Consider the following 25,166-nt stretch of genomic DNA (forward strand, 5'->3'; position numbering starts at 1 on the left):
CAATCGGTTGCCGGGCGGATAGAACCACCGTCACGTCAGTAGTCCGTTTTCGGTCACCACGTGTGTAAAGAGTTGCACACGATCGTCGCCATCATGGGCTGCGGGACAAGCAGTACGGCGATCGGCCGCGGCCGTCTCCGCGCCGACAAGGAGCTGCACTTGCCGTCGACGGAACTGCATTTCAACGCCGGTCAGATGCAACGGCTCAACGACAACTTCCTGCGCGGTTACGAGAACACGGGTACGTGCGCGCGGTAAATCCTGCGCTGCGGCAATCGCGCCTGCGCATCGGGCGACTGACTTTAACGAATGATGAGCGTAGTTATATCACCTCACGATATAATATTAATAAATGGGATCTTTCTGAAAGGGATGAGTATGTACCGCGCGACCGATATGACCCGACACACGAGATAGTAGTTTTTGTTTATCGCACGTGCGGCGCATATCATTTACTCCTCTGCAGTTCAAAACTACGAAAACTCGTATAACTATTATTCAGGAACACTATGTTTTATCGTTATTAAAAATAAAATCAAATATTTTATAATTATTGTAAATAACATTTTTTTTTTCTCATAGAAAACCTAAATTCTTATCGCACTTGTAACTACATAATCAAAGTCGAATCGTTTTAATACAATCATTTTTAAGTAAATATCATAGCGTAAATGACAATTTTTCAAATTTATTTGAGCTGTAGTAGTTTTAAACCGAAGCGTCGCGATATCTGCATAGCGTTTTAACACGTTAGACGATAGGTATATCAGCTCAGTATTATATCAAAAGCATATTTTCGTATGGTACTTGTCTGTTATCGTTCCATAGTATAATCGTGTAGGTATAATTTATCACCTCGCCATCGGGTTAGGTTCGTCGTACTCAGACATTATTTTTATGCGTGAACCGTCACAAAACTTTCAAATAAAAGCAAATAATAATGTGATGTTAAAAAGTGTACAAAATTAATTATGAAAACACGGTTGAAAATTAGTGTTTCATAATTACACGTAAATAAATAAATACAAAAAAAAAAAAAAAAAAACCAAACAATATATTATTGACAGCAATTAATATTGCTTACGAAAAGTGAACGTATAATTTATTGTGACACGTTTATGGGAAATGTAAATTCATACATGATTATTAATAGGTAGGTGTATTTTTTGGTTATCACTGACCACATATTGATCGTCGCTTTAAATTACTTGAATTTATAGTGGGTGTTCTATTTATATGAAATAAGTAGTCTCGTACAGTCGGTTGTTACTATTTTGGATACTATGTTACTATTAGATCACGTCTGTGCCGGACGGCGAGTTATGGCTCATCGATTTATAAAATTGTGAAATATGTTTCAAACCATATGCTGAAATCGATATAAGTACACGCAGGCTTACTGTGAAAATCCGAAACCAGTTAGGCGCCAAAAGTTAGAGTAAAGTACAAGGAAACAATATTCTTATGAAGTAAGTGATGGGTAGGTTATCGCACAGTCAGACGGTGTTGCAGGCGATAACGCTGCTTAGTTTGAAATCAACGTCGATTACCGAATTGAACAGGAACGATTAAAGACCATTAAAAAATAATAAGATTCAGCTGTGATTTATCTACCGTTATATTTTTGATTTAGTATTTCGTTTACCGTGTCGTTAATATTTGCCATTTACATATTTTTTTTTTTTTTAATTAAATTGAATACAACGTGCAATTAAAAAATAAGTTATTAATATTCTATACATGTTTATTTAGATATACGAAAGTGTGTTGTATAATTCATAAAAAAAAAAAAATATGTTATAAACCATTCCCTTAAAGTAGTAAGTTTGATATATTCAAAATTAAAAAGTTAGGTTTTCAGTTATTTTTAATAGACATTCTAAAATACGACCTTTTATTTTGCAGGGCTCTGTACACGCTTTTCATAATAATATTGTGTGTCATTTTCTATCCTCAGAACTATCGGTGGAATCATTTGAATTTGATCGGGACAACTCCTCAAACTCTTGTTATCTTTTATCTCTTTTATTTAACGCGTATCACTTATTTTCAATTGTACGAGCATTATTAAACTGTAATAAAAATACAAATTGATAATATATATATTATATTATATTTTGAATAGGTAAGCTAAACTGGTAATTACACTAGTCGGTAGGTAGGTAGGTACATAACTATTATTTATTGTTCATCAACAATGGCACGGGATAAGGACAAAATAGTATGATAAATATACAAACACTATACATTCATATGCGTAATAACTCAATCCCTTTAGTGACAACAATTTGTTGTTTGTTTCTTGTTGATCATCTTTTTTCTCGTAATTTAATTACTAAACCGACTGTATTTAAATCGATAAAATTTTTTTATTAATACGTGCATGGTAATTAATTTAACATCAATAAGACAAATAAGCTCAAGACCGTAGTCGTCTTGTTTATTTGCAATCTATATTCATTTACTAACTCTCTTGACGACGGATAGTATAATAGGCGCGTATAGTAATTTTATCACAAGGATCAAATTCGCGCCGACGGATTGAATAAAACATTTCCAATAACGTTAATTTGTTTTAGTTTTATTCAATACGTAGACGAATATATTATTATTTGATTGCATATTAGAATATATCTTTTAAATATTTTACTGTGCATTAGCATATTACTATATGCATATATATAAGCATATTACTGCAATATGTGAGCTTACACGTGAACAAATACATGTAAATGGCATCTCATACGTTTTATTATTTTTAATTTAAAAAAATTACAGTGGTGCAAACGCATAATACATATAATATTACGTCGTTCGGTGGAATGCCACTTTTTCATTTCGTTTGGTATAAATGTGCAAAGAGTCTCATAAAGACCTTGAATACAGGGCTTCACGCTTTTTAAATAATAACAAAAAGAATCTTTAAAATCGATCAAGTGCAAGACGTAGTAAGAAAGAGTGTGAATAGTGAATACGTTTCAAACTTTCAAATTTCAGAGGGTCGTAACTAATGGTATCGCTTTAGATGTTTTATATATATTTATTTTTATTTTGACGTTTGCGCACACAGCAATAATTATTCTTCCTTTGAAAAATTAATTCAAGCGCGCTAAATGAAAAACACATTTCACGTTAAAATGAAAACTATCTTGTATTACGTATATAATATATACACTGATTTTAATAGAAATAATATTATTCTTTAACTATATAATAATAAGTGTATTTTGTAGGTGGAAAATAAATTTATACGATGAAAGTACTATGGAACATGTAACCTTGAAAAATGTATTTGAACTACCTACCTACCTATATACTGTGTTTACTAATAAATTATGAAAATATAAATATTTTTAAGGGTATGGACCAATTGTGTCTAACACAATATTTTTGTTTAGGGTCAAAACTCCAATTTCGCTCCTAATATTTTAAGGTCAGTGTACCATTTGAAATAACACATAAGTACTAAAATGCTTGAAAATTAAAACTTATTTATCGATCAATTGATTTCTGGTTAAAGTGACTGGGTATAATATATTTTAGTGTTATAATACATACTATTATCCTATTATATAAGGTAGATAAGTAGCCAGAAAACACCATGCCTTATTTATTTTGATAAGTAAATTAGTTGATATTTATATTGTTACTTTAATGACATTATGTTTAGTTTTAAGACAATAAAATTTTAAGCACGCAAAATAATATCAAAAAATGATTTCGAATTTTCCAAACTAAAATGAATTATCATGGTTTTATTATGATATCAATTGATTATTTTATTTTTGAACATGACCGTGATTAAATTTTTCAAATGTGTAGTTTTAAGGCATTTTTAAAATGTTTCGTTAATTATGATTTAACTTTTCTTTTCTTTTTTTATGAATTTAAAATGTTTTTTTTATTTGTATCAAATAACATATTTTATGCTGTACTTCTAAAACTTTGATTTTAATGTATGATTGACAACAAAATATTAGTTTAAAAAAAACCATACTGTGAATTAAAACGAATGCTAAATACATTGATCTGTATACACACCGTTTCAGAATTGAAAGAAAATGTTTAAAAACATTTAATTTACATTTTATTGCGATGTCATTTTTTTACCATTAACCTAACTCATTTTACATTTCAAGTATGTTTAATTATCATTTTTAGTTGTTTTTTTTAGTTTCTGGATCCATATTTAAATTTTATTTTGTTTGTCATAACCGATTATATTTATAGCGATCTTCTCTCAACTTCCCAAATAGTTATCGTGTTGGTTATTTATTTTTAAAATTTATCCTGAAGTTTACTTTTTTTTATTAAATATATTGTTTTATAACTTACAGTCTCATAAAATATTATGCCATAGCAAATACCTAATCGCTTTGAGCTATAAACGTAGCTATAAATTTCTCATATTTATAATATAATATTATTTTACTTTTTTTAGCCTTTTAATTTATTACATTTATCTATTGAGCTTTTATTTAGGCGATATAATTTTTATAATAACTGCTATTCTTTATGGCTTTAAAGTTTTAGAGTTAATTAAATATTATAAATGATTAATCATAATATTTTTATAACGAGTTATATAGGTATTTTACTATGTATTTTGTTTATGCAAACTGTTTAAATGTTTCTAAATAATTATACAACTTATACTATTCTCATTAATATTTATGTGTAGATGACTTACCTACTAGTTCATCATCATTAAACGTTGAAGCAATAGTTAATCGTATTATTCAACGTTTGTTGTGTGGAATTGGGAAGTTGGACAAACGATTCGCCTGCAAGTTTTTGGTCACCGCAGAACCCATGTCATCTTCAATAAAGGTCTGGTGAACAATTAAAATACTTAATCTACCTTACTCCCGACAAAAAATTCTGTTTAAAATGTAGTAAAAAAATGTTATAAATTCAAAATATAATATGCGTACGTAACATAATTATAGTGTATAATAAGTTATTTTTGAATAAATAATAATAATAGATTAGGAGTACAAATAATATTATTACTTTAATCAAACTAATATAATTTCAGTTGTCCAAAAGCTTTAGTTACTACATAAGACTTGACGTATTGTCAGAACCAAAAATTTATGAAGACGACTTTGACTACCAAGTAAGATGTGTAGTGGAGGAAGACGGTGTACCCCAAGGCTTTGCTAAAATCCGACTAGTGACCAATGAACCCGAGAAATGGGCCGATTTAATTGACAATGACGGATATCTCAGACGGTAAATAACATACCTACCCGTTTTAAATTATAATTGCAGTGTATAATAAATTATAACTGTATGGAGTTAATGGTGAAAGTTGCTACATAGTTATGATTTTATGGAGATAAAAGTTTTTAAATAATGATAAATGAAAAACTGCAATTTTTCATTAATTTGTTTTGTTTTAACTACTGTTATAGTAGGTATGTTTTGTTAATCCAAACCAATTCCCTTTTATTTTACTACTGAAAAGCGGAACAAAGCAAATCAATTTAAATATTATTATGATCCCGCTTTATAATTCCCCCTGAAAAAAATGTACCACACAGTAATACATCATATCCGTTTACAATTCAACAAAATAATATAAAAAATAATTATTCATTCAATTAATTTTATTTTTTATCCATACTTTAACGTTGTTCGAAGTATTTCAAAGGTTTTTGATATTCAATGAAAATATATAATATTTGTATAATTAATTTATTATATAATAAAATATTTATCCCCGTTATGCCAACACGACAAATGATGGTATCATTAAATAATTGATAGTAGTATGAGAACTGAAAAAAAATTGTACGCGATAAGCCGATAGCCGATAATATTCTGATATAAGTTGTACATAAAATAACCTTAATGCATTTATTATATTTTTATATTTAATATTTTTCCATACTATAAGGTCCGTGCATATCTTAAAATCACTCCAGTATAAAGACATTGTATAATTTAACTCGCTAATAAATTGATAAATTATATCAGCTATTGTTTCATAAAATTAAATTTGATATACCATGATGATATCATACTTAAAAATATTTTCTTAGCGGAAGAATATATATCGTACAGTCGTATAATGTATATGTTAATATAAGTTTGAACTTAAAAAAAAATATTATGATGATAAAGAATATTTGTTTATACATTCAAATTAGTTTTTATTCAGTACGACAATAAATCGAGTGTTTCATAAAATTTATGAAGTACCATTGTTAAAAGAAAACGTTTATTATACCATAAACGTATATACATATATATACGTATATAAAAAATTATTTGGCATAATCAAAATGTAATATACTAATTTGTATTATATATTATAAAGAAAACGAACTTTATTGTTCTGCAGTTATATGGTTGTCAAGCGAAAAATACAACGAGCACGAAAATAAAATGTTCATCATATTATACTTAGCCAAATCGGTACGACAACTATAATAGCAATATCGTTTGTTTGAGTATGACGGCCAATGGTGATATATATATATATATATATATGTATATACACTACTCGAGTCGCTGTAAAAACAGAGAGCCAAAACGGATAACAAAAGGGTAGGCTTTTGGGATTATTAAACGCGAATCTCCGCGATTGACTATCATTTGGGACTTATTACAACAACGTTTCCCAAAATGCTACCAGTAATAATAATACGAATAATACTTATATTGTTATATTGTTCGAAACGGGTTAGGTACGCGCGAAATGCTTTTGCATTGTTCTTGTGCGTTCAAATTTTCACAAACATTCGCTTATAATGTATCATGTCAAGCTTTTAATGATCGGTTTCGGTAAACGCGCGTAACCTCAAATTGATGAAACGTGTCAATTCTTAACACATCCAGAGATTTTGTAGTTTGATAGCGCACAACATGGCACACCATTAATCAAAATTCGAATTTTTCGCTTGACACTTATTTGATAACCGTGTTTTGTTAAACGTCCTACATGAACAAACTTGACGGAAAAAAAAAATAATAATAATATTTTTATACCGTTTGCCCTCCCCAAGACAAGGGTCACCTGGAGAAAAGTTTTTTTTCAGGTTCAACACGCACACTAAAATACGCTTATTTGTAGACGATAAATTTTATTAAAAAAAAAAAACAACCCCCTCCGTTCTATGAAATAAAAATAATGTCGTTTTCAACGACATCCATCGATTATATTATAGTGTATGCCATCAGCATTTTTTTCCCGTGTAGTTGTAAATACTGTAAAGTCTTTTTTAGACTAGAAAACACAATAATCAAACGCCCATGTGATGGCATATAATGTATTATTTTTTTCTCGTGGGTTTTGGCCTTTAAGTCCAGCACTCCAAACAAATTTTCTACTATCTATCTCTATTATCTACTCACTTATCTTCATTGTATGTCTGATTTTATTGCTTTGATATATTTTTTAACTCGGCGTTCCTACCTTCGGCGTGGTATACTTAAGGGTATTTTCCAGTTGAATCTTTCTTGATATCTATTTTTTATAAATGTGCCTTCTCTTCTCTAAGCAAGTCCGGCCAACTTAAGCCTTTTCGTATTTTCTTCTAATATTTACGGTCGTAGACAACAGTCAATCATCGTGACGTTGTATCCATTTAACAGAGTTTGAGTAAAATAAACAGTCCATCAGTGATATACTGCAAATCTCGTTTATTTAGTTTTTCTCTCGGCGATTATGCCCCCACTGGTTATTCTACCAGAGTCATGTACAATTGGATTTTTAGTCTCTTTGGAATAAGTTCTTTGAACCGGCTATATTTCCCAAAGCCTAATATATACTGTTTTTACTCTAGTATTCACTTTCGTGTTTAAGCCATGATCTTGCGCTACCATATTGACCGCAGGGATCTATGACGAAAAAATAGTTGATAATAGTTAGTTTTTTTTTAATAACTCTATTTTGTTATTATATACTAAACTTTTAGTAGAGAATGTAGTGTTTGTTCTTGTACGGTTACAGTGACAAACTGAAATTGCGCTTCGTCGAGTTGCTGGCCAAGTCAGCTTCTTGCAAGAGCGACTTCGTTGGTCGACCCGAAGACGTGGACGAAAGTTACTTGTGCGGATGTCCCGGCAAGATCGTAGACGCGGGATTGCTGCACGAGATCCTAAAGAACCCCGCCGACGAACAAGTGTTTTTCGGGATGGGTAAGTGTGAGACACTAATCTATGTACAGACCTACCATATGTATACCGTATACCAAGTGTTCAACAAGTTCAGAAACACTATTTAATTACCGTACACGTGTCATATCAATGCCAGAACGAAGTAGTATAACAGATAACACACTTTTATAGTGTAAGATATTTAATAGCTAATCGTAATATCATATTATCGCGTATCAACCTCGGTTATTATAGGTAGTCTGATGACCGTTTCCAAACATATTGGACGACCCGTGCATTACTGCAATCGGTAGATATAAATTAAAGTGTAATATTAAACACAGGTAGCACCGGGTCCAGTAAGTTTCCCGACCCAAGAGACCTGAGGATTGCCGTCGTCGAAGACGCGCAGTGCGTCAAGTTGCGCATATCTGGTCCGAAAACGTCCGGCGATATCGCCGTGGTCCTCCTGCCCGCCATCGAGTTTTCCGGTTGGCCAAAGTATACAGACATCCTGTCCAGAATACCGCTCACGCATCCAGACATTCTCATACACCAACAGGCCACGACTACGGTGAGCGTACAATTTTTAGTGACATTATTTGTCACCATAAAAGCACGGTTGATGTCGTCGCAGTCGACATTTTATGTGATATTAACGATATTATTATAACGATGACCTGACGCTCCATAATTCCGACGACGCACTCCGTTCTGAATATCGAATTCGTTCGGCTTAATTTTATATAACTAATTATCATACACAGAAGCTCGATATATTGTCACCCCATTATTGCTTTCAATTATTATTATTTTCATTATTGTACACCGAATAAGCAATCAGCGAACTCCCTAAGACACGCGTGCGTCGCATATTACAAATTAGATTGTATTATTCACACGAAATTATACATAATACATGTATTCTGATATTCATATACTCACTGTAAACTTGAATGTTTAAAGTGAATTCGTGGTAATTTGACTATTTAAATATTCACGAGATTAGATGTATGCATTGGTTATCTTAGGTTTAAATAAAAAACACATAAACCGCATTTTTTCAAAATATGTATAAATAAAAACATAATAAATTATGCGCTTTGTTTTCCGCGCAGAAAATTCATCAGTGTTCAATTTGGTTGCTCAATGCTAACTTTTAGCGTAACGCACGTGGTGGATAAATAATGTTTTTGAATTTCTGATTTAGTGTATAAATGATATTTTCGACATATCAACTTTTCATGACCGCCCAACGTTGCTTTTTTTTACCATTCAACAGCAGCATTTTATTAAATTATTATTTTTTGTTGAACAACCTAAATTGAATTTCCTTTTCATTATGGACCAAAAACCAACAACTCATAAAGTTTCAATAGCGTGAATCAAAACCAACGAATAAGTTCTGTACCGCTACATCGACTATTCACTAAAACAACTTATAATTGGCAACACGAATGAAAAAAATATATAGATTTTTATATGCGTGTTTGCCGATTATTAAAAAAATTAATAACTAGATTTTTCATTAAATCTTAAAAATCAGAAATAGGCTTAGGTACAACCTGTTCCGTGACGCAGGTACTCTTTCATTTTAAAAAAAAAATCGAGATAATCGGATGAGTGATTTCAGAAAACGCATTTCCATTTTCACATTTACACGCGCATAGATAAATATACGGATAAACCGCTATATGGCTATATGGGGTTTTCTAAAAATCTAGTAAACCAGTCAAACTTTTCAAAAACAGCGCAATACACCTATTTCGAAGACACAGCAATAAATATAATATTATAATTCGATACGATGAGCACAGACACGGCGCGGGCGTCTCCCGTGCTCTGCTTAGTTAATATTAATGCGCGAAAATACGAGACGATTAATGGATTACTGCAATAAAAATACTGGCTGACGGTCAAATCGTAAACGATAAGTACACACGTCGCATATTGTTATAATACTTTACGAGTATAATACCGATTCGGACGGCTTGTCAAAGTGATATCTATCACACGGCTATCGATCCGTTGGCCTATTACAATAAACGGATTTCATAAAGTCGAACGTATCGCATCGATCGTTCCGCGCACACCGATTAATACGAATGTCATCGCGTTTTACAGGGATACTACGCGGTGCCGGTGGCGCCACACCTGACGGTCCGGTGCTACGACCGGCCGGCCACTTGGCAGATGAGATTCCCGGCGGCCGAGTGTCTGTACCAGACGCACTACTCGGAACGGAGCGTGGTGAGCAACATCTATCACTTCCTCCGGACGAAGGTGCCGCTGCTGCGGAAGGGCGACAACGGCGTGTGCGTGGCCAGCGGTTACATGCTGAAGACGCTGCTGTGGTTCCGGCTGGAGGCGTGCGGCCGCGTCGAGGACTGGGACCACCGGCGCGTGGCCGAGCACGTGCTGTCCGTGCTCGACGCGCTGGTGGCCGCGCTCAAGGCCCAGCACCACCGGTCGTACTTCTACCCGTACGCCAACGTCGTGCTGAACGCGCCGCGGGCCTGCCGGACGATGGTGTCCGAGGACGATTACCAGAACGACGTGGAGATCGTCGAGGCGTACATGTACGGGCTGTTCGAGAAGTCCATGGGCAGCGACTCGATCGTCACCGGACAGGCGTTCCAGAACACGGACGCGGACTACTGGCAGAACCTGGAGTCGGTCATGATGCACAAGTGGTACCGGGTGCTGGACACCATGGACCCGAAGCCCCGGCGGTTCGAATACTCGAGGAAACAAGTGGAGTACATCGGCGAAGTGTTCAAGGGAATGTTGGCCACCAGGCACTGCGTGAGCATACATACCTATTACAGCACGACTGACGACTGTTAATAAAAAAACTAACACTTCGCGTGCCGAAAACCGTTTGACGGCGTCCGATACGTCATAACTACTGTGTCGTAAAAACGGTCGTAGCTCGCAAACACAGCATCATTTTACGGGGAATGCTAAAAAAGGGATATTCGCCTACGCGATACCGTTTCCGATCGAATCACCAAGTACCCGTATGCGTTTGTCGACGCATCATCAGAATCGCCCGTATTTATGGCCAGCCTGAGACCACGCCGTTCGACCACAATACGTATACGCGGTGAATTGTGAAGGCAATTCGATTACATCGATTTGTGGTGCCATGTGGGATTGTTGCGTTCGAACCCGGTTTTGACTCGCCCTCTCGTTTAAAATTTAAAAACCACGAAGTGACTATAAACACGTATTTCAAGCCCCTTGTTTTCGTGAAAATTAGGATTTTCAAAAACGTTTTATTGCAAATAAAATGTACGCTTTGCCTGCGAGCGCGCGAATTTATTTTTCGAAATTCGTACGACGATTCGTTCTCGGTGAAATCACGGCGTAAAATGAAAAATACAAAGAAACGGATATAGCAACAGGTTTCACCCTTATTTCAAACGGGTGATTTACGACGATTGACCTTTTTACACTGTCGATATATCGTTACATTTGTAGTACTATACGTATATCATTAGTATCTACGGCTTATAAATCTGAGACTTACATATACTGTACATACCGTATATACTAATGTATACGTTCAAACATACCAATACTTTTTCAGTGAAATATGAATACATATATTATATAAACGGTACGTTGTACGTGTCCACTGCGCTGTTTAATTTCGAACGATCGGACGCAGCGTTTTGGGTGATGGCCAGTGCGCGTAGGAAGTCTGATCATAGTAATATGGAAATCCGTCGGAGTTCGCCGGCGGTGCATCCGAAAGGTCAACGCCGTGACCGATGTCGAAATTCGCTGTAGGTTCGGTCAGAGTTTTTTGTTCGACATACACTTACAACAATCATAAACCGGTTTGTTACCGGTATCGAATTTAAAAATCGAAAACGATTCTATAGCCGCCACCGCGGGCAACGGTATGGGTAAGCATCGGTCATATAATAATATAACATAATGTACGTAAATAGAATGTACGTACTACGCGTATTATATACACCGTGTACCGTGTCACGGTCATATTGGTGTGCGTTTCGCTTATCGGACGGAAACGTTATTACTGTATTATTGTCAACCAGGCATAACACGACGACGAGAGCCACGCACGGGCGGAACCCCTAACGCACAATACATCCTTAACCGTGACCATAATGTGAATACTCAATTTTTAAATGTGACGTAGAAAATAATTAGCGGCCGCGTTGTTGTGCGTCGAAACACGAGTCTGTTGCTTGCCGAGTGACTGAAACTTCGGTCGAATCAAATTCGAAATACACGTTGATACGCGCGCAGGCTCAGGACACGGCGTGCAACTCGTAATGGTTTACAAACAAACGACGGTCGGTGTGAATTAAATTTAATCAGACAGGTTTGTAAACACTACTTGTGCGCAAGACACGCAAAACCTAAGCGTTGTGTTTTTCTTGAGATGTGCCCGCATACGTCAGGCTTATACACGCGGAATGATCCGCACTCATAATAATTGCGATGGCGTAGGGATCTGTGCGTCGAACTCCGCCCACCGTGATTTGCCGAATCCTCTTTTTTTATTTTAAACAAAAACACACCGGACGAATGCGTACTCGATTGACAAACCACTAAAAATCCTCGAACCCGCTTTATGCTCGTCGCGCCAATACTCGACATCACAATGACGGGATATTGTGGCTGGGGGGTAATACCCTTGCGCGCAGCCTTTTTTTTTGGGGGGGGGGGTAATAAGTAAAATGTACAAAAACGGTATACGCCGCTCTCCCTCCATCCCTAACAAATCACACTACTGCAGGTCATATGCCGCGGGTACTTGAAGTTTAAACACTCCGTAGCGCAATACGTCTGACCAAATGAAATTCTGTTTAGAATAACGACGACACAACGGCCTACGAACTCCGTCGAAATAGACCGACTAGGAAGTGGACTCGATGGTTCGCCGCAGTACAGTTGCGACAGTTAATAGTGTTGAGTTCAGACAGCAAATATAATATCTAAATAAACATTACATTACTAGCCAAGTGGATATATCTAGATCGGTACGAAGATAGTTTGTTAGATTTTTATCTGGATAAAACTGTTTTGTTTAAATTTTCATTTTTCGACGGTTAATTTTTATTGGTGCTTGACACGCTACCGAGCTCTTGGCCGAGTAACGCGATCGGGGGAGAATATATTAAGGAATAAACTATGGGCGTACGTGTAAGAACACTCTGCGATTAGTAAACGACTATTGAATAGAATTTCGTTTAAACCTTGAACACCAATTTAGACACTGTCGCGTCTATGTATCTAGATAAGACGTAGGTACTCGTTTTGCATCCGACATAAATAAATGTACCTGTATCATATCGCTCAGCGCTGGTTACGGTCGTGATGATGTGCAGTTCTGTAAATCGTTTAGGTGGCGACGGGCGCGGCGGAATCGTCGTCCGCGTGGCACTTCCTGACGGAAGAGAAGATTCCGCGGTACAGCACCGGGTCGGTGGCCGGAGACGAGATCGGGCTGGACGCGGCGTACCTGGTGTCGGTGGTCGCGGAACAGGCGCTGGCCATTTACGGCGCCGGTCGAGACAAGAAGGACGGCGACCGGAAGCGGCGGCCGTTGCGCTTGGCCGAAGAGAGGAAGAGCGGCGCCGGCGGTGGCCGCCGCGGTCGGTGTCTCGCGGGACGCCAGCGACGGCGGCCACACTCCGCCGGTGGCGGCGGACCGGAAGCGGTGCGCCGGTTGCTGTGCGACGTGTACGCGGACGCCACGGCGGCCGACATCGGCGGCGACTCGGACCTGGTGCGGTTCGTGCTGGGGCGGTTGCACGCGGCCGCGGCCGTCTCGACCACCGACTTCCGGGCGCCGTGGTGCCGGCGGCGCCGCGCCGGACTGGGCCCGCCGCTGTCGCTGTTCTTGCGACAGCTGTACGACGTGTCGCACAACACTTGTTGGCACCTGGACGAGTGGCGGCGACGGTGGGACAGGGACGAGCTGCGTTCGTTGGGCGCGTTTGCCAGACTCCTGTGCAGGGACGAGGTGCGGCCCACCGACGCTCTGTTGGACGCCATGCAAAAAGGTAAAATACTGTGCCGCCGACTATTATAGTGATGTATCGCGTGGCGTGTAACATTATTATTTATCGCGTTGGCAAGGACGTGTGTGTGTTTTTTATATTTCGGCGATTCGGAAAACGGTTATTCGAAAAACCAGTTGAAGCCGGTTTATTGGAAAAACTGGATTTATAAGTACATATTAGTGTAATTGTTATTATTCCGTGTCCGCGGAAAAAAATGTCTAGAAAAAAATAACGTGCCAGATAAAAACGTTACGCCGACCGTTATCGTTTATTATTTATTATTTATTACCGTAACGGCGTCTCGTGATCCGAACTAGGTCAGGTCCGACGTGCTCATGGTCCCTATGAATAAGACCTCAGACTTCGGTGGAGTACTGTCATGTATAATCGAGTATGATGTATAAAAAGCAGTCGAGTAGGTAAACGCTCTGGTGAACAGCAGCAGGACGTGTCGAGTGCACCTCATCACTGCAGAGAAGGTCACTGCAAAAGCAGGTGTGTTAAATTCGAATTAAATGAATTATAGAGCAGTGTACACGATTAAAAACGATTCTGAGCGGAGACAATGTGACTTTTTGACAACCGTGATGATTATACCAATCAATAATTTTTATTTAAATTCTAAAATATGAAATTATAAGCAGTCGAAGAGCTCATATTATGGTATTTTTTTTATGAATATTTTGTCAAATTCTTAAAATTTTAATTACATGCTATTTAAATTATAAACTGTACATCTCATAATAATTAATAACCACTCATATTTATTAAATATCTAAAAACCGATCTGCATAAATTGTAGTTCTTATATTTGTAACACTTACAGTGCAAATATATAGTAAATATATTACATTATGATTTAATAAGTTACATTTATTTATTTAAATAATATACACCGACAGAGAACAAAAATACAGTTAGTATATTATATCATAATATGAAATGTGAGCAATACATTTATATTATAAAACATTTAGTGTATAATATTTTAATTGTATCTGATAATAAAAAAATAAAATAAAAATGAAAATTTTTCAATTTTTAATTTGAGTAAGTATAGAATTAATGTTGCATTCAATATTTGAATTTGTAAATATTCTTTTTTGGATATTATTATTTTATCTCGTATATTTTAGAAATACTGTTTGGTATTTCTTACACCGACTGCTTACAAAAATAAATTGCGTAAAAATTACAATACATAAACAATTTTTTTTTTATATTTATATTCAACGATTTGAATATAAATGTTCATTGAACATATAGTATAAGTTTAAATAATACGCAGGCCCGTATTTAGGATAAAATAAAACTATTTTATTTTTTATTTTATTTATACGCTGTACCTACCTTGTTTACCTCAAATTCGTTAGTACCCTTAGTTTTTTTTAAACTATTCAATACAATTCAACTCGATGATTTAAAAAAAGTGTTTTTGTATTAAACAAGTTCACATGTTTTTCGAAATTGTTTGAATTTTTTCTGTTGCCTTATACAAGTTATGATTATATAAGTTATTAGCACGTCTGCTCATCAGCATAAATATGCATATTTATAAAATCTTAAAAAATTATTATTTATTCTATAGTTAATGATTTGTCGAGCTATAAAAATAGTACTTTAGTACAGCTGTACGTTATATTATAAAAAAAAAAAATACTAACATTGCTCTAAAAATGCAAAAATATGCAAAATAAAATTGTACATACAGAATCGTTGTGTAATGAAACACGTTTTGGTATAAACTAGAAATTTTTTCACCAAACAATATAAACGACGCAACACTATACAAATGTCTGTCATAACTCTTACATAGGTATAATTTATATTATGAAGTACAAGGTTTTATCCAATCATAATTTGTTTTTATTTAACCGACTTATAGGCTTTCGATAAGTTTCGTTTAGTCGTGTTTGAATATAGTCCCGATAAGTGTTTCAAAACGGCCAATTGTCCCACCGTTAAACTTAAATGTGTATTATGAGTATTATTAATAATAGTTATGTTAATATTTTGTCTTTTATTAAACATTTCCGTAATAGAAGACAATATTTTTTGAAAAATGATAAAACAAACAAGTCTATTACTTGGTTGATGAAACATTTTATCTTAGAGTTATTTTTCCGGCTTGACGATAAATTGATAACTATTATATTAACAAACAGCGAATAACGTTCATTGTATTCGCGTCTCAGTGTTCAGCAATCACAATTTTTTATCACTTACCGCTAGTTGATCATTTTGTCAGTTATTCATTCCGATCTGTAACATAATGTGTTAGCTTTTACTTTATAAGTACATGTTGTAGAGATGTTGAGTACTGACTCTTTTTATATCTGTCAATTTTTACACGATATTTCGGTGACATAAAAATGGAATGTTAAAATATTGTTGGTTTACCGTGGAAAAACATAAGCGTTTTTCCCAGAAAAATATGCAAATAATACTCGTTATATGGTTCAAATAAAATAAAATATGGCCCGTTCGTACACATTTATAAGTACCGATGGTCAGAATTGTCTTTAATAATAACATTATAACCTCAATCGTCATTCGTCGGCCGTATAAAATCGTAATCGATCACATATTTTTGTGGTTATCAATATTGTTTACAGCGCACTCGTAGCTATTAAATTCAATATGTGGAGTCGTTCAATCGAACATATTTTTTTAAGATTCCTTCGTAAAATTCTACAGGGTGGTCGTGGGCCGACAAATTGCTGTTGGCTGCCGTCGAATTCCGGGACGGCGTGGACATAATCTGCACGCCGAGTCCGGGGGACGTGCAGCGTTTCAGTATATCGCTTTCGGAACCCGAACAGGAAACATTCGCGTCCCGCAGCCTGGGCCGGGCCGCGGACAGACAACGGTATTCCGCTCGGGCGGACACGGTATCCAATAAATTCAAAACGGTTAGAGGTGGGTGAATTACGTTTTTCACATTTTAAATCACAAAACCTTCCGACTCGAACCCCTTTCACCAGCCCACCACCGCACCACGCCATCGTCATCACGATTAGCTCCGGTGAGCAGCCAGGCATGGCGACTGCCGCGGGCGACCTTTCCGCCCGTAACAAAATTAAAAAAAAAAAAAAACATCGCATTCGTCCAATATCATCATCTCTAAACACACACACACACACACACACACCTGTAAATGTATAATCCAATCATATAGCATATCATGTGCACGATAATACCATCACACACATATATATATTATAGCTATTTATATATGTATAATGGACATCCCTACACGGCCCTTTGTTTTTGTTCGTTTCTCGTGTTTGTATAATATGTGTATATATTATCTTCTGGTCACGACAGGCATGTCGTTTTTGGACGCAGACAGCTCGCTGAACGACAAGAAAAACGCTCCGAAAACCACCGTCACCTCGTTCGCACGTCTACAGCGGCAAAGCCCCATGACCGCGACGATCGCGTCCAACAGATACAGGAGCAACCACCGGGTGCTGGGAAACATCGTCAACGCCTTGATAAACCTACAAAAGTACACAGTGAGTATTAGCGATCGTATAATCGATACAACGTAAACAGCTAACGTCCGAGTAATAATAACAGTCATGGAAAAATTGCGTTAAAACAATTATTTGTATTATCACGATAGCGGCGGCTATTTCGTGTCTCCGCCAATAATTTCCAATCGTCCTGTGTACATAAATCTGATAAAGTATAAATTTATATACACACGTTTCAATGGAATTCCCATCTTAAAATGCTCTATTAATATTTGGTAAATTGTTCCCTAGTACATGCAATATGCCTAAAAACGGTCATCAAATGACAAATAGACTTCACGGATTTTTAATGTTCGTACATATTATTACATCAACAGAAGATTCTGAAAACAAGACGTAATAAAAACGATAGAATATGAATATATAACTAGTAAGCATTAAGATACCATAGATTGATAAAATATTAGTAAAACGGCGCAGTTTAAAAAAAAATCGTTATGAAATACCACTCAGACACGAAGGGGACGGGTTGGACGGAAAAGGTATTAGCAATCTTACTCGACGAGTTTTTTTTTATTATATTATTCAAAAGAAAATAAACTATTTTGAGAACGAATAGTTTGTATAAATTTCAATAAATTTGATAACAATCATTATACATTAAAATAATAGTCACATAGGTAATTTTACACCATTATAAATACAATTTTACATATTATTATATTATAGTGTTATTGGCGATAACTGCATTTATGGATTTTAATTATTGTTTCAAAAACACATTTTAACTTTTTTTTTCATAACTCGTAAAATGTATAATGAATATACTAAAAAAAACGAAACACTTGTTTTCAAATAATGAAATACTTCAAACAACACAATACGTCAATACAGCCTGCATAATAACATAATTCAATGTCACCGTCATTAAGGTCGTACTAGCGCACATGGGTTTAAATAACTTTTTGATAACTAAAATAAGAGTCGATTACCGGGCAAATTTAAAAATATAATATTAGAACTAATATATTTTATGAGTTGGCATATTTTTTAATTAACTCACATTATCATAGAAAATTCAAATTCAAATTGTTGGATCTAATAAGAAAGAGAAAAAGTATCGTAACATTTAAAAATAATATAACATATTGTTCTAAGTATTCTTCAACTGTAATAAGGGTAAAAAAAAAATACTAAGTCCAATTGCGTGGTTAATTGAACATGAAATAGGTACTTCGTAAATCGCATTAGCATTATACATTTCTTATGATTATTCGAAATTCTTATTTATATTTTACTTTCACGTTTTAGATTTAAATATTATTATGGTAAAAAATGAAGGTATAAATATGCTTTATATTACCTATGTATAATGTATGTGTTTATTATATTCAATTCCAATACGGTTATTTAAACGAATAGAAAAAAACCCTATGTTTTTATTAGTGTTCGTCACTACTTACTTTTATATTATGATATTTTTACATAACATTATTTATTGATTATATAAAATAATGTAAAATACTAGTATATCATAATTACGCACACGTATAATCTGAATGTGTTTTCTTTTTAATGATATAATAATAATAATAATATTAAATAGTAAATAGTAAAATGTGGAAAGAACGTTTCTACGTACTTACACGGTGGATTCAAACTCGTGTAGAACGTAGCATGCATACGACGTTAGGCGTTATGGCTAAAATAAACCAATATAAAATTGTCTTTTTATTTCTCTTTATTCGGATTTCACTTTAGAAATGTGACGGCAACTCGCAACTAAAGTCAACTTATAAATGTATATTACACGAAGCAAATAATAATATATAAAATAGATATCTCGTGGTGTAAAGAATTTTCGATACTTTGCTTAAAAATAAAAATAGTCTCCACAGAGGATAAAACTAGTACCACAAAGCAAATCACCGATGAATGTCACCCCGATAAAGATATACACTATTTTTTCCTTAACAGTGTCGATTTCAGAGATATAAATAACTGAAATAAAATCCATCAATTGACAAAATGTGTAGACCCATCGCGCAGGCGTATGATGGTGTGACCTAATTTTTTTTTTTTTTTTTGAATGGGGTTTTAATCATTATCTATATATGTATAGAGTTTAAGACCACTGCATCCGATTTAGAATAATAGACACATTTTAGTATTGTAAAATGTAGAAAATAGGTCATACCTATATAGGCCAAACCTAACCATTTAGAAAGATTAAAATGAAGTAGCGTGAAGTCTGTAGATTTTATTTTATGCTATACAAAAAGTATGGTTTTTAGCGATTATTGTCTTAGTAATGCAGAGTTTTACAAAACTTTTTGAGTTTTCCATTTGAATATATTTGATATATTATAAATTTATTCGTATAATCGTACTTTTGTAAGAATGGTGACAGACGGAATATCACCAGGAGTCGGGGTAAAAACTTGACTTATTTAATTATCTATAGTTTGAAAAAAAAAACACAAATACAAAAAAAAAAAGGACCAAGTTAAATAATTAAAACGGCTGAAGTACAATTAAATAATGTATGTATTATTGCGTAATAGCTATCAATGAATCGTTATTCGTTTTCAATTTAAATATTTTTTTTTACTTGAGATTAACTATAAATTATAGGCCGTCGGTAGCTGTTGTTTGTGACCGTGAAAATACGCAAATACATATTATAAATGATTAAATGATTGAACACATAAATAATGTATCTGTACTAACCGTAATTGAGAAGTTCGCTGTAATGTACGTGATTGGATTTATTGACAAATCAATGTACACAACAAAACGAATCCGAGAGAAGGATTCTTTGATTAATTCTTATAAATTGTAAAATATTTATATAATTTTTTAATTTGTCAAGTTGAACGACTTTTTAGATAAATGCCGATTTGCCGTAGAATAGTGTGACTGAATTCGCTAAGATTGGTGTAAATACCGTAAACAGTAAAATATAATATCATTATTTTGCACAATAACGTTGTCCGTGAACGTTGGAATCGTTATTTTTTTTATATCTGGTTGAAACCGAAAACGTTAAATTGAATTTTACGAGCATTGTAGCGTTTTTGATTCCAAGAATTAGATCACGAGATGGTACCAAGATGCGCAATTCGATCGTTTGTTGAATATTTTATTTTTGGTTTTTAATAAAATTCATATTTACTCGTATTTGTAAAGCTCATCGGCGTACACGGTAACAATAAAAATATTAAACAAGACAATAAAATATGATAAATTAAGAAATCAAACATAGAGTGTGACACTCTGGATCACTCTTTTTCTCGTGTATATATATATTATCTTTTTCACTCTCGTGGAATTTTTGAAAAAAAAAAAAAAAAAACTACACAAATCGTAAAACCGACAACGAAATATTCCTCGCTCCGTTCGCAATCAAAAACTGATGTTCACGATGACGATCTTTTAAAAAAAAAAAAAAAAAATTTAATCATTTGTACGGTTTCCTTTGAATAATAAACAAAACAATATTACCGTCGTATGTTCGACTTGCGGTCGACGTGTCGGATGGTGCGCGTTTTTAATGTGCGCGAACAGTCGCAGAGAGTTTCACGGCGACACGGCAGTAATATCATTATACGGTGTTTGGCCGGGAGGTGTTGCAGGAAATGTGTTCGGTGCTGCCGGAGGACAAGCAGGGCCCGGTGCTGGACGACATCCGGAAGATCAGCAAGGAGAGACGGCGGCAACGGGGCGCGGCGCCGGCGTTCGCGTCTTCGGCGATGGCGGCCAGCCGCGGCCGGTCGCCGGCCGACGGACTCGTCGGCGTCTACCGGTCCACGTCCGAACTGTCGTACGCCTGCGAGCCGGCCCCGACCGCGGACGAGGGCGACGGTCGCGGGTCGAGCGGCCCGCGGACCGCGGCCGACGCGGCCACTCTGATGGCCACGGTGCGCGCGGCCCGTCGCAGACAGTCCATGTCCGCCACCGTGGTGTACAACCCCGCGTTCTACGACGCGCCCGACTCGGCGCCCGCGGCCACTACGCCGGCCATCAACCCGGCGGGCCAGCCGTATCTGCGCATGACGCCCGAAAACGGGTTCAGCCTGCACAGCGAGCGGCGGCCGTCGCCGGGCCCGGAAGCACTGCGGTGATGCCGCCGCTAAGGAATGACCGATGCGACGCGGAGGAAACGGCGGCCGATCCGCCGATTTACAGTAATTGTTGTATTGTTATGTGGGAGAACCACGACCGCGGTCACGTAATAGTATTATAATATGTTAGGTCGCCCCCCCCCCAAACATGGCCGTACGCAATGCGACCGTTAAAACACAAATATAAAATTGTTTTCGACCAAATGTCAATACCGCGTTTAACGGCAAATCATAACACATGTATATTGTTATGTTTACCTACCCGTAATAATATTGTTATTGTATAATATTCGAGCGTATAATACAATCGAATTACGCGTTATCGCGTTCGCGTATTTAAATTCAATGTCTCAATAGTACGCGATATTAAAAAAAAAATGTTTGTAGTTTTCTATTAATAATATATATCACGTTCAATGTAGATTTCCTATAGGCTGGTTCTGTGAGGCCGCTGTGTTTAAGTCATTATCCATTTATATGTATTTATATTTTTTATCGAAGTCGATAAGTCGATCTGCATTTTTTTAAACGTTTTCCTTTTCTATAACCCAATACAATTATTGTTACTTATAATAAAATCATTGACATAACAAATTCAGATTTGTAAAAACGACTCGATCGCCTATAGTATTCTTCATTAACTTCCTTATCATTCATTGCAGTTAGTAATCTATTCAAACACATCAAATTAGACGTTATTTTTCGATGATTTTTATTTTAATAAAATACAAAAAGCGTAAAATTTAAAACGTTATACAGTGTGTACTAGTAGGTATATAAATTTGTAATTAAAAACTTATAACTAATTATAATTTAATATATGCACAAATATTATGTTAACGTTCAACTATTATATATAAAATTTTGTTTGTCATTCAAATTATTTATGTATAATGCATTTTTCAGTTGCATACTCAACCGTGCACATACACCGATAGGATTTTATTGGACACGAACTTTAAAAACCTTTAATGTTCGTCGAATTGGAGCAGATATGATAAGACGGTCCAATTTTACGTGTGAGTTCATGAGTTCGAATCTCACACTAACGACTAACGTACTGTTATCTTCTAATTTCAAATAAATCTCCTATGGACGACTGAGTTAATAATAACTGGAACCCAGAACTTGATGATCTGAAAATCTATATAACAAAAACAAATGATGAATACTTTAAAACAGAAACAAATTACGTGCTGTTTGTTCGCAGACGCGTCTGTTGCTAATACATCATTTTTTCGCTCACGATATAGATATTTAAATTAGTTAAAAATTAATAAATAATAAAAGCTACAAAATAAAAAAAAAAAACCTCACCTAACTATTTTTTTTAATTTTGTATGCATGAGAAATAAAAATAAAGATATTGATTATATTATCTAGTCTAACGCAAAAAAAAGATGCATACAAATTGATTTCAAACATTAAATATCACTGTTATAAATTATAAATCTTAATAGATTATTCAAGAACCATTTTTTACTCAATGCCTTTTTAAGTTATTTAGTCGAAAATATTAGGATATCGTGTAATTAGTCCTGAACGAAAACGATTTAAAATGACGTAGTGAAATGTACACTTTTAAAATTAAAAAGTTTTTAAAAACTAAAATATTTCGTTATTATATTAATCTCACACCATTTGTATGTTAAGTATCAATTATAATTAATTAATTGGTAAATAGTAACATTACAGTACAAATGTACAATAATAATAATAAATACATAGATATTTTCTTTTAAATTATTATTACAAGTATATTATTTTCCATAAATTATTATTAAATAGGTAAATAATATATAAATATACTATCACATTATGTATTATTATTTTTATTATTAATTAAGAATTTAAGCGTGTCATATGAGATTTGTAAGATTTGAATTTTATTTTAATATATATTTTTGTTTTATAATCAAATATACGAGTAATATATTATTTATTTCATTTCCCCTTTTCTGTAAATTCAATAAATTTGTTAGTTATTTTTAAAACCTTTTAACAATTAAAATAATAAATAACTAATAACTATATTTATATAAGTTATTTTTATATATTGTGCTTTTTTTCTAAAAATATTAAAATATATATATATTATACTATAATTCATTAATAATGTAATATAAGATTTTTAATTAAAAACAGTTGTGAACTTATAATATATATATACAGTGTCTTAAAATTTTAAATATAATACATATAACTAGGGCTTGGAACTTAATGCACTAAAAAAGTACAAATATGCTCTAAAAATATACATTTATATTTTATTTTTTGTACACAAAATTATTATTTGCAGAAATATTTTATAAAATATTATAAACACAAAAAAGCAAAACAATAAAAATAATTCTGATTTTTAATTTTAAATCATAATTAAAAAAAAAAAAAAAAAATACGATACAAAAATATATAATAATATCTCTCAATATTAATGTATTTATTTTTTATTTACAAATTTTCATAAATTATAAAAAATTGTAAAATTAAGAAATCTACAAAAATATGCACTATAAACTTTTGATACGCTTTTCGAAGTGTCTTAGAACGAATTTCTAGCTCACTGAACAATAAATCTAACGGTTCAAAAAAAAACATGCAAAGCAACAACTTCCGAGCCCTACATATAACCTATCTGTGATTTCATTATACTTTGATTTATATCTAGATTTACAATAGACAGTCGACATAATTAACTAAATGTAAAATTCATTTAAATTATGATTACCTATTAACCTACCTATTTTACCTATCAACTATCAAATAATATTGAATAATAATGATCCGGTATTCATAGTCACGGACATCAGATTCAATGCTGTCAATTTAATATTTTATTTATTTGCGTGTGTTACGTAGCTGTGAAACAAGTTACATAAGTTATTTAAACTGAGGTAAAAATTTTCAAACGGCATAAATAGTGCCTGTGATATTCATAACAATTTTTGTACAGTTAGAATTTATTTTAATAATTTTTAATACCAACTATAGGGTTACTCTTATTACTGAGTCAGACACGAGTTCGTGTTGACTTGCAAGTTTTTATTCTACTGAATAGTCAAAATGTATAAAAGCTATATCAAGATAATTAAATTTAATGGTTAAAATATTTAACTGAACGCAACATTTATTTTTCGCATATTTCAGCGTTTTGGCAATTAAATGGTACAGCATGTTTCAGATTTTTTAAAAACTTAAGACTTAATTTATTACTAATTATTAATGTTGTATAATAGTCTAATTTTTTTTTTAACGTTCTCACATACAATTAAAAGTATTTAAAAACGTTTTAAACATTTCAGCTATTATTATAATTTCTTCATAATACAATATAGCAGTAAACTTAATAATAGAAAACTATAGTTATATCATTAATTTGAAGCAATACAATTATATACTTTATTTTGTCAACT

General features: G+C 34.2%; 1 protein-coding gene across 1 annotated transcript; it reads left to right on the plus strand.

The window, feature by feature from the left end:
- Positions 1-66: 66 nt before the first annotated feature.
- LOC113552700 lies at positions 67-23,372 on the plus strand. Its single transcript, XM_026955546.1, has 10 exons — positions 67-241; positions 4,682-4,830; positions 5,039-5,235; positions 7,961-8,148; positions 8,451-8,680; positions 10,231-10,911; positions 13,490-14,150; positions 16,848-17,069; positions 17,478-17,668; positions 21,256-23,372. The coding sequence occupies exons 1-10, from the start codon at positions 94-96 to the stop codon at positions 21,751-21,753; spliced, it is 3,165 nt and encodes a 1,054-aa protein (XP_026811347.1). The 5' UTR covers positions 67-93; the 3' UTR covers positions 21,754-23,372.
- The last annotated feature ends 1,794 nt before the right edge of the window (positions 23,373-25,166 follow it).

Source organism: Rhopalosiphum maidis, chromosome 2, assembly GCF_003676215.2.
Source record: "Rhopalosiphum maidis isolate BTI-1 chromosome 2, ASM367621v3, whole genome shotgun sequence".
NCBI lineage: Eukaryota > Metazoa > Arthropoda > Insecta > Hemiptera > Aphididae > Rhopalosiphum > Rhopalosiphum maidis.

Coding starts and splice junctions, on each gene's coding strand:
- LOC113552700 (XM_026955546.1), top strand. CDS start 94: ATGGGCTGCGGGACAAGCAGTACGGCGATCGGCCGCGGCCGTCTCCGC. Junction 4,831..5,038: donor CCATGTCATCTTCAATAAAG/GTCTGGTGAACA, acceptor ATATAATTTCAG/TTGTCCAAAAGCTTTAGTTA. Junction 5,236..7,960: donor AATGACGGATATCTCAGACG/GTAAATAACATA, acceptor GTACGGTTACAG/TGACAAACTGAAATTGCGCT.